Below are 12,011 nucleotides of genomic sequence, written 5' to 3' on the forward strand. Positions count from 1 at the left end.
GGACAACAAGGGCACAGGCGAAGGGGAGAGAGAGGTTGCCCAGAGAGTAGACAATCCAGGGCTTGAGGAGTCTGGGTTTGCGGTTTATTTTTTCTCCCGACAAAGACACACACTGTCTAAACTGTGTGACTGGTTGTTATTAAGAAGCTGCTGTATGAGGGGAAAATGTATTTAATAAAAGGCCCAGTGTTTGTGGTCTTCTTGGGCTCACTGCTGAGGTCAGGAAATCTTGAGGTGTGACCAGTTTTCAGCCTTCAAAACCAAGATGAACTGCCCTTGAGAAGGGTGGTCAGAGGGAAAATATGTTCACCCTCTCTCTCCTGAGCCGGGGACATGGGAAGTTGGTCCAGAACAAACAGAAGTTAGAAGTCTATTTTGAACCAGAGGTGAGTCTTACAGCTGAATAAAAGCATATTTTGGGGGTGGAGGAGGAATGTTCTATTTTTTCATTTGGGGCTGAGCCCTGTGTGTTTTGGTTTGTTTTGTTGGTCCAGTGGTGGGGGTCACTGGGAGATTGTCCCTCTTCCTTTTCTTAAATTCAAGAAAATAAGATAGTTTGCTTGACACACAGAGATTGCCACTGGGGCCCTCTTCCTCCCCCTCACACACTGACTTACAGCCTCATTTGCTTTAGACTGGAGGAGATTCCAGATTGTCTAGAATTTGGGCGGTTTGGTACAAGACCAGAATTTCCACCGGTGTTCTAGGCAAGCTGATGGCTGTTTGGTTTTTAGACATCATGCTCTGTGGTTGAAATGCTGAAATGTTCGTGCCAATTCAATGGCTTCCTTGAACCTTCTGGAATTCAACCCCCAGGACTCACATTTAATATAGGCAAAAAATTTTTTCATTTTAGAAGATTTTAAAGAGGTAGCAAAATTCCCTCGTTGTACTGGAATTTTATTTCATTGAATCCTGCCAGGAATAAGAAATCCACTGGGGATACTTTGAAAATTTTTGGATCACACAGAGATTTCCATTGTTGTTGTAGTTTGTCATGATATTTGACTTTCAATGTATTAAAAGACATATAAATTTTCAAAGGACCTCTGTGGCCAATGGCATTTACTTACTTACAAGATATGTAACTGCTTTATAGGCTCTTAAACAGCCAAATTAGGTAATGTTACATAGCATCTAGAATGTATAGAAATTCTCCCTGTGTACAGCTGAAGTGATGGGCTGGAATGGTTTTCTCGTATTTAAACTGCCAGCTGGTCCAGGTCTAATTTCAAAGTTATCTGCTGCCCTTGGTAATTCTGACTACTTACTTGCATACCAGGAAATTTTAACTGGCCTGGAAGCTACACTCTACCCTATTTAAGCCTCCAGGCATAAATGGCTCTCCTGAAAGTTATATAGGGTAAAATAGAATCGTGCCCTAGGTTCTACTAACTCTGAGAGGCAGAGAACAAAAACAGTTGCCAAGAAGCGTGAATGTATTCTGTGACACCATGTGAGCAATTCAGAGAAAACCAGTCACTAAAAACACGTCAAACACCTGCCCAAGCAGTATTTGCTATAAAAGGGCCTTCCACTGTGGACCAATCAAGGAGGTTTCTTTCCATTGCAGGATTACTTGAACTGGAAGTCCCCAGAAGATTATATCCTGGTCAGCAAACCGCAGGATGAGGGCAATGCCGACCAGCACATGTGGAGCCTCCTTCTTCCTAAAACATTCAGCACTAGAAAGGGCGCCCTGATCCTCTACTCGGAAGGCTTAGCCATATCAGCATGGACCCCCAAAGAGAGGAGAAAAGGCTCCTACTGCCCCAAAGGCCACAGGAAGAGGCTGGATCTTGAACTGTGCACACTTCAGGACCTCAAAGAAGCCATCCTGGCGTATGGAAGGAGACAGGTAGGCAGAGCACTGTCCAGGGTTCAGGGAAGGCCCTGGTCTGTGTCTCTAGAAATCCAGTTGCAGCTTTGGATATAACTTCTTCGCAGACCCTAGGAAGGTATGAAACCCTCAGACTTCCATTTCTTCATCTCTAAAATGGGATTGTACTCACGGTACACAATTGTCATGAGGCTTAAATGAAATAATCTATGTGAAAGGGCTCTGAAAAGCATAAAGGGCTATATTATTATCATTTTGTGTTTTCCTTTCCATTAGAATGACACAAAGTCCTTTTCAGCATTCAGACAGATCTGGGCTAGCACACGTTTCATCAGAATCCTTGAAGTTCTGTCTCATAGCCACAAGCATCATCATCACACCTCTGATGTTCTTGGCTTTGTGGAAATGAGGAGAACATTTTAAATATTTACCTTGAGCCCTTCAGCATCTGCAGGATAAGTTAATGGCTTTTTCCACTCTGAATTTAATATTAAGGGGAAACCCCTGTGCTCATTTTTCTGATTCATACTCTCTAATGTCTTATGAGATATATACGTGGCCCCTGCTTTATATAACGACATGCATCAGCTCTATGGTTGAGGCCATGAGAGAGGCTGGGACAATGTGTCACTTCGTGAAATTCTAGCTTATAGATGGTAGGTGACTCCCTAGTTTAAAAGTCTCTGCTGGCTTCTCATTCCCCACAGGATAAAGTTGTTAACTTCTTGTACCAAGCGCTTCAAGCACTGGCTTTCTCTTCCATTCCTAGCCGTATCTGCAACTTGTTCTAACCACCGCCATGACTATGGACCCCTCAAGGCCCCACCCATGTGAAGAGCTCACCGTTCCACTAACATCCCATGCCCTTTTGTGACTCTATGCTTTTGCACATGCTTCTACAGCTGTAAAACTCCTATTCATCCTTCAAAACACAACTCCAATATCATCGCCCACTGAAGCTTCTCCCACTTCCCTAGACAGAGCTATCCCATCGCTCCCTCCTCTGTGAGCATTCCCATACCATCATACATTGCAATTCATCTCTTTGTCCAACGGTTCCCATCTCCTTGAGGGCAGGAACCACATCTAAATCTTAGTTTCCAGAAAAATGTGAGTACCCATAAGTGTTTGTGAAATGAATGAATCGATCATGCACGATACCGTCCATGTTTTTTAGATCATCCCCCAGTATCATTATTGAGCAATTTATCACCTACCCCACCAAGGCAGAGTTTCCAAAAGGAAAATTCCTCTGCTCCTTTTCCCTCTTTCAAAATACAAAGAAGCTTAATGACCTTGACCAAATGCCCAATTGCCCGTGGTATTAAAAATCATAAATTCTTGGATGAAAGGAAACCAATTGTTGTTGAATGCTTAGTATTATATTACAGCTATTATTTCATTAAATCTTCACAATGACCTGTGAGATATGGTTTTTCTTGCCCCTTTTTGTAGATGAGGAAAATGAGGCTCGGAGGAGTTAAGTGACTTGGCCAAGGTCTCAGAGCTAGTTAATGGCAGAGCCAGGATTCAAACCCAAGGCTGCCCACTCTCCAGGGCCAGCATGCTTTGCACTTCACCCTATTGTCCGTGGACTTGGAAGGCCTCCAGGAGTCTCTGTGCCAGGCCTTGGCGTGTTTGCCCTCACATCCACTCCTCACCCTTACCTTACTCTACTCTGCATCACAGTGGGATTGACCACAGGCTGCATATAATTCCACAAACATCTGTGTCAACTGGTTTCTAATTGAATTTGCCATTGGAAGACATTGGAAGGAGATTGGAGAGGGAGAGGAAAAAATCCCAGGTATTTCTCCCCTCCCATTCTACCTGTAGTGGTGAGAAGCACCCGCATCACCTCTGTGGCCCAGCTCCCAACAGACAAGCAGGGCCACTGTAGCTCCAGGTTCCTCCAGGTGACCCTGCCAGCTCCTTCCTCTGCCCTTTCACCTAGGGGTCAGACTGGCTTCCTGATGTTACTAATCTCAGTGTTGCCTCAACATCTTTTTGGCTTCTGAGCTCTCTATTCACTTGTGTAACCGATTACCTGAATTAAATTCCTTCTATGCCTAAATATTTAGAGTGGTTTCTGTTTTCCTGGCTGGACACTGATATGTAGGCTGACTTACTGCCCAGAGCAAGAATACCCTCCACAGCTTTCAGATGCTTGTCTATAGGGCTTAAATATTCCAGGCAACAGTGATCTTATTACTTTATAAAGTAGATGAGTCTGTTTGGGGATGGCTTCAATTTTAGTTAGACTTGGGCTCCATGAAAAAAAAGTTTCTGTCTTCCTGAGGTATCCATCTACCAGATTTACAACATGTAACTGTACAAACAGAACACTGTAGTCTCACTCCAAATGAATAGAAGGGAAATGGTGTGAGGAAATCAGAAAGGAAAGAAAAAGTTTGGAATAGTAATAAGGCAGGAATTTAAGATTAGAGGACATGGTACGTTAAAATAGGAGGAAAAAAACTCAAGAGGGATTTGGAATTAAATACAATGAACACGGGCTTCCCTGGTGGCGCAGTGGTTGAGAATCTGCCTGCCAATGCGGGGGACACGGGTTCGGGCCCTGGTCTGGGAAGATCCCACATGCCGCGGAGCAACTAGGCCCGTGAGCCACAATTACTGAGCCTGCGCGTCTGGAGCCTGTGCTCCGCAACAAGAGAGGCCGCGATGATGAGAGGCCCGCGCACCGCGATGAAGAGTGGCCCCCACTTGCTGCAGCTAGAGAAAGCCCTCGCACAGAAACGAAGACCCAACACAGCCACAAATAAATAAATAAATAAATAAATAAATAAATAAACCCAAAAGTTTAAAAAAAAAAAAAAAAGAATCCGCCTGCCGAAGCCGGGGACTGGGTTCAAGCCCTGGTCTGGGAAGATCCCACATGCCGCAGAGCAGCTAAGCCCATGCACCACAACTACTGAGCCTGCGCTCTAGAGCCCGCAAGCCACAACTACTGAGCCTGCGTGCCACAACTACTGAAGTCCATGTGCCTAGAGCCCGTGCTCCACAACAAGAGAAGCCACTGCAATGAGAAGCCCGTGCACCGCAACAGAGTAGCCCCCGCTCGCCGCAACTAGAAAAAGCCCGCGCACAGCAACGAAGACCCAACACAGCCAAAAATAATAAATAAATAAAATAAATAAATTTATTAAAAAAAGACAATGAACACCTCAGAAGAGGAGAGCTTTGGAAACTACAGAGCACCATCTGATTATGAAAATTATAGCCTGGCAAGAAACTTTTAAAATCATAATATCCAGTGCTGGGAAGGCTATGGGGAAATGAGATGTCTCATACATTAGGAGTACAAATTCACATGACATTTCTGGAGGGCATTTTGGCAAAAACCTAAAAAGAGCTAATACTCTTTGATTTAGCATTCTACTTTTAGGAAGTTGCCTTAGGAAATAATCAGAGATGTGGCCAAAGATTTACACACAAGAATGTTTACTACAGGGTTATTTATTACCCTACAAAACATTGAAAATAATAAATGTCCAACAATGGGACAGTGATTAAATAAAGTACAGTCATACAATGGATTTGGGGTCAGGCAATAAAATCATGTATTACTCATGAATAACATGAGAAAATACAGTGTATTTTTTAAAAGCAGGTTATAAAATAGTATTCGTATTAAAAATAGCAAAGTTCATTAACATTTTTTGAGTATTTACTATGTTCCTGCCACTGTTGTAAGTGCTTTCCATTGCATAACTCAATATGCTTTCTATCAATTGTAGGGGTAGGTACTATTATTATTCCATTTTAAAGGTAAGGAAATTAAAGCACAGAGAGTTCAAGTAATTCACTCAAGATTTATACACCCACAGAGATAATTACCCCAGCATTCGAAACTAGACAGTGTACAAAACATCACCTCTCGAATATAATCCCAATTTTTAAAAATTAGTTATACAAGAAGGAGGATACACATCAAAATTTAACCATGGGTGGTGGGACTATAAGTCATACTTTTATTCATACATATCCTTTCACCAAACATTATTTTCTTTAAGTCATGGAATTTTTAAAGTAAAAAATTTGTCTAAGTGACATACCCACCAGCGCCATGACAGTTCCGAGGCTGATCATCAAAGATCAAAAAGTGGGTGGTGGCCCCATTCCTGGAAATCTCCGCCCCTTCCCCAAAATATTGATAGTTGGAGTAATCCTTCCCCTCATTAGCCTATGAAATTACCCAGCCCATAAAAACTAACCATGCCATATTCCTGTGCCTCTCGCCTTCTGAGATGGCCCACGCTCTGTCTATGGAGTGTTTCTCTCTAAGTAAGTCCACTTCTTACCTATCCAAAAAAAACCAAAAACCAAAACAAAACTATGACTTTGAAGGAGGTAGACAATGAAAGGGAAGGCCAGGTTAACCCTAGAGAGCCAGGTGGGAAACAGAATAGAAACAGTGCCGTAAACTGAGCCCCGCAATAACCACACCATCTGTTCCTCGGGATCAGTATTTCTTCCTCCAAGTAGTATAGTCCAAGAGTTAAAAGCACCACACTCAAAGTAAAAGAGCCAAAGTGGGGAGGGAAATAAAAGGGAAGATGGGTAACCAATAGAGTAGCGCTGCTCACAGAAGGATCTCTCCTGGCTAAACTGTGAATCAGGAAACCTACACAACACAGGCTCCACTCAGACCCGTGAGAATCAAGGCTGTCGCAGGAAGGTGAATTAAATTTTTAAAGCATCTCACACCATCTCCAGTTCTACATATGGATCTAATGACATGCATGTGGCAATCCATCTGGGTTTCATTTTATAGCTCAACACACACCTACTCTTTAACTTTCTTGATGGCCCAACTTCCTAATGAGCAAAGATAAATGCGCTAAATCGAGAGATTAGGTGTCAGAGTTCTTACACTTCTAGATACACACAGATGTGTTGCTTGTTTGGTTTTTTTAAAACAGAAGGTAATACAGTTCAAACATTCCCAAAATTAAAACCATTCTTCTTGAGGCCTCTAATTCGTCCAGCTTCCCATCACATATTTAAAAATCAAATAGCTATGAAATCTAAATAACCATAATTTGGGGTAATATCTAAATGATACTCATAATGATGCTTTTGAAGCATAGCAGAAACCTCAAGTACCTCTCAAATCACTGGAAATTTTAAATAATTCTCACATTGTTTTCTTATTTCTTATTCTTATATTTTTAGAATTTTGAAAATCTGGTGATATTTTTTACATGTCCAACACGGTACATTGATTAAATAATGTATTAGAAATAATCTGTTTTAAAAATTCAGTTCACAGAGCATCCCATTTCTTTATCCCTTTGAAGCATGAACAGGATTCAGTTGACTATAGCTGGTTTCAACCAAGGTTGTACCGCATCTGCCATCTCCCTTATAAGTGTGATTACATTTAAGAGTATTGTCAGCCTTGTTCCACTGATTCCATACTGCCTAATCTCTCCCCACATCTCAGTACCCAAGGTGCTTAACTCTTTAGTTGGTGTTTTCAGTCAATATACAACCCATGAAGGCACTTTCAGACTACTATTTTATCAAGTAATATTGTGATAAGTTATGTTTTTTGAATAAAGTTTATTTTTCCACTCTAATCATAACATCAGCTCATTATACAAAATAGAAAGATACAGAAAAATAGGAAGAATAATAAATTATCCTTTCAGCCAAAGATCAGGAAGACAAAGTTCCCTTTGCAAGTCCTAATCAATTACCTGCTACTGGTTTGATGGTGTCCCTAAGAAGTGCTCTGATGACTGTCAGCAAGGTTCTAGGAGGTACCAAAGCAGCAAGCGGAGAAAGAGTGGCTTGACTGCACTCATTCTGCCAAGTGTGCTCCATTTGAGCAGCTCCTGAGCAGTTGTACTTACAGCCTTTAATAAACCTAGAAGTAGGAAAGATCAGGAGAGAATCATGGGTCATCCGTAATGATGAGGTCAAAGGTATTGTCAGTAATAGCTAACACTTGTTGAGTGCTTGGTGTAGACCAGGCATTTAATCTCTATAACCACACCCAATCTGCACAAGCTAATGAGCTGGGTGCCACCATTACTTCCATTTTGTAGTAGGAAAAATGGGGGTTTGAAATTAATTAACTTCCCCCAAATTATACATCTGAGTGGTGGAGCTAGAATTGGAGCCTGGACAATTGAGTCCAAAGCCCCACTTTTAGTCCCTAGAGGGCCTAATTTTGAAGATTCCACATGCTCCAGGGAAAAGTAACATCTCTCCTGCTTTAACAGTATTTTTTTAAAGGGATCTTGGTCTTCCAACACATCCCTTAAAATCCTTTATTACACAAATCAGAACACAAATCAGATTTTCATTAAAACCAATCTGGGTCGTTAGGTAACATGTTCAAGTAAGCCATATATATGATCCAGTAGGCTTGGCTCTATGTATTTCATCCATTGGTTCCCTTGTATAACCACTAGATAGAGAATATTTATAATAACGGCTAACACTTAAGTAATAGGCTAACACTTAAGTAATACTATTGTACCCATCACCATTCTAAGCACTTTATACTTATTATCTCATTTAATCCTCACAACAACTTTATGTGTACTTTTTATTGTTGTAAAATATACATAAAGTTTACCATTTTATCAATTTTAATTATACAGTTGAGTGGCAGTAAGTACATTCACACTGTTATACAACCATTACCACCATCCATCTCCAAAACTTTTTTATCTAGCAAAACTAAAACTCTCTACACATTAAACAGTAATTCCCTATTTTCCATCATTCTACTTTTTGTGTCTATGAATTTGATCACTGTTAAGTACCTCATATGAGTGAAATAATACATAGTTATCCTTTTAGTATTTTGTGATTGGTTCATTTCATTTAGCATAATGTCTTCAAGGTTCGTTCATATTGTAGCATGTATCAGAATTTCCTTTCTTTTTAAAGCTGAATAATGATTCACTACGTGTATATACCACATTTTGTTTATTCATTCATCAGTTGATGGACACAATTGCTTCCACGTTTTGGCTATTGTGAATAATGCTGCTATAAACCTGGATGTACAAATACCTGTCAATGTCCCTGCTTTTAACTCTTTTGAGTATATACCCGGAAGTAGAATTGCTGGATCATATGTAATTCTATTTTTTGTTTTTTGAGGAACCGCCATACTGTTTTCCATAGTCACTGCATCATTTTACATTCCCATGAGCAATGCCCAAGGGTTTCAATTTCTCCAAATCTTCAACAACACTTGTTATTTTCTGTGGTTTTTTTTAATAATAGCTATCTTAATGGGTGCAAAGCGATATCCCACTGTGGTTTTGATTTGCATACCTTAGTAACAAGTAATATTTAGCATCTTTTCATGTGCTTATTGGCCATTTGTGTCTCTTCTTTGGAAAATTGTCTATCCAAGTCCTTTGCCCATTTTAAAATCAGGTTGTTTGTTTTTTTGTTTTTGAGTTGTAAGGGTTCTTTATACATTCTGCATATTAATCCCTTATCAGATATATATGATTTGCAAATAATTTCTCCCCTTCTGTGGGTTGCCTTTTCACTCCTGCTAGTGTCCTTTGATGCACAAAAGTTTTACATTTTCTTTCTTTTTTTTTTTTTTGGCCACGTGGCATGCAGGATCTTACTTCCCCCACCAGGGATTGAATCTGTGCCCCCTGCAGTGGAAGCACGGAGTCTTAACCACTGACTGCCAGGGAAGTCCCAAGCTTTATATTTTCATGAAGTCCAACTTATCTATTTTTTCTTCTGTTGCCTATTCTTTTGGTGTCATATCCAAGAAATCATCACCAAATCCAATGTTGTGAAGCTTTTCCCCTACATTTTCTTCTAAGGGTTTTATAGTTTTAGCTCTTAAGTCTATTCTACTTTGAGTTAATTTTTGTATATGATGCAAGGTAAGGATCCAACTTCATTTATTTTTGCATGCAGGGTATATACTTTTATCATCCTTATTTGACAGATAAGGAAACTGAGGCACAGATGGGTCAAGTAATTTCCCCAAAGCCACACAGCTAGTAAATAATGGAGCCAGGATTCAGACTGAAGCAGATTGAGCTCTTAAAGAAACTGAAGCTTAATTTTTTCTGTTTTCATTTCTAGTTGTTGTATCTTCTTTGCTTTTGTGACATATGGCTGGTCAAATCTTTGGTGCTAAACGGTTTGGTTGAGAATCAAACCCTGTTACAGCATTGCAACTATGGGAAAATTAAGACCACTTTATGATTCTCTTCTTAATGGCTTGATACTCAGGAACATATGGCCACCAAAGATGTGTGGGAGAGATAGTATCATTTGTACAGACCCTCAGAAATTAAACCTGCAGAGAAAAGAGCTAGCTGAAAGTGTCAGTGTTTACACGAGGCTGATTAAAGTCAGGCTGGGGCTGAGAAGACTTTTCAGGCACAGCTGCAAGTGGACACACATCTCTCCCCTCCCACCTCACCCTCACCTCAACTCTGGTTGCACTCACCTGGCAGCCCCAAGTCTGGCTCCAGGCACACCTGCACAGGTGCAACAACAGTGGTGGTTACCCTCTGTTCTAATAAGGCTTGGCTTTTGCCAGGGCACACTAACTCCGGCAAGCCTGACCAAGGGGCAGGAGACACCAGCTATGCTCCTCCGGAGAGAAGGACTTCTGACTGGAGTGGGCAGCTCGAGGTACAGGTGGTCAGCAGGAAAGTACAGACATTTGGGGGATTTCTATTCCATTGAGCTAACATCTTGAATAGTTATTAAATAGTCAGTGCCTTGAACATTGCCTGACACATGGCAAATTCTCAACAGATAGTTGTTAGATGAACATATTAGTTGCCAGGGTGTGGCAGTGGGAGGTCATAACCTCTACCCAGCAGGGCTGGGTGTACAATGTGGTCAGGTAGGCAGATTTGTGCTCCTGTGATACCTGATACAAGGCAGCCCATGAGAGGAACTAGACTATAATTTATTAATATGCTGTCAAAGTATAAAGATGGTAGAGACTGAGATTGCTTCCTACTAGGAAAATCTAGAGTGGCGTCTTGGAGGAGGTAGAATCTGAGCTGAGTCTTGTGGTAAAAAATAAATGGAGAGCGACCCTCTAGGCATAGGTCAGTGAAAGCCCAGAGGGGAGAGTGGGCAAAGTCAGAGTAATTAGACAGGTGTGGCTCTTACCTGGAGAAGTGGGTGGGGTCAAACTACAGAGGGCTTTGCCTGCCAGCCCTGGGAGAGCTGGATTTCTCTCTTTACCTCTCTGTTGACTCCTGCACACAAAGGCTGCCCACCCTCTGTGGTACGATGACAGCTGGCGATCTGGGCATTTCTTGTCTTCCTGGGGACACTGGCACCCTGCCACCGCATATCTGCTGGGCGGGAGCAGTGCACACATGGGCTCCTTCCATCTTCTGAAAACCCTTGCCTGCCAGGACCGAGGTGTGGGGCTGCGGACAGATGCAAGGGCGCCCCTTTGCCCCTCTGCACATGGAGGCCGGGGGAGCACCAGGAAGTTGGCGGGCCAGAGCAAGTCCCTTGTTAGAGGAAGCACTCCCGGTGGAGTGTGGATAAGAGACCCCTCTGTGCACACTAATTACTCATTTCAGAAGAACCAAAAGCTGGGGTTGATTAGCAAAGCCAAGGCAGGCCTGAGAAGTCTGGAACCATCGGCAGCCAGCCTCCTGCTATCGTTTATTTCCCTGTTCCAGAAACTCCCTTCCTGGCTCCCTTCTGCCTCCTTTTATGTTTTAGAGTAATTTTGGTGGTTAGAGGTTCAGGATAATGTTGGAGAAGGAATAGAAAAATATGGAGAATGTATGCAAGGGCGGTGGGTGCAATAAAATACATTAATTTTTAACATGTTTTCCATTTATAATATAATCTATTTTACTGAAATTTTGATTCCATAAAAAAAGAGAGAAGAAAAAACTATCTGTAATCTTATGCCCAACACCCTAATACTGTTGTTATTAGAATTTTAATGAATTTTCTTCCAGTCTTTCCACCATGATTATACATTTATAAAATAAACTTTTATGGGATTGTAGTTGTACTATACATGCTCTCTAATACCTTGCTTTTTTCCACTTAACTTATTATTTCTACATGTTGGAAATGAGTGAATAGATTTAACCCTGAGTGAGCTTTTTGGTAACCTAAGCAGGCCTGCGGCCTCCCGCAGTACTTCAGTTAATCCAAT

At 41.5% G+C, this 12,011-nt stretch overlaps 1 protein-coding gene across 1 annotated transcript in view; it reads left to right on the forward strand.

Moving 5' to 3' along the window:
• The first annotated feature begins 302 nt into the window (after positions 1 to 302).
• The window catches only part of KIAA2012 (KIAA2012 ortholog), a 115,947-nt gene continuing 104,238 nt past the window's right edge, over positions 303 to 12,011 (forward strand). Inside the window, exons 1-2 of the mRNA XM_061204022.1 lie at positions 303 to 386; positions 1,574 to 1,858. Of these exons, the coding sequence (XP_061060005.1) occupies positions 303 to 386; positions 1,574 to 1,858 (369 nt within the window). The remainder of the gene's footprint in view (positions 387 to 1,573; positions 1,859 to 12,011) is intronic.

Source organism: Eubalaena glacialis, chromosome 1 (genome assembly GCF_028564815.1).
Source record: "Eubalaena glacialis isolate mEubGla1 chromosome 1, mEubGla1.1.hap2.+ XY, whole genome shotgun sequence".
Taxonomy (NCBI): domain Eukaryota; kingdom Metazoa; phylum Chordata; class Mammalia; order Artiodactyla; family Balaenidae; genus Eubalaena; species Eubalaena glacialis.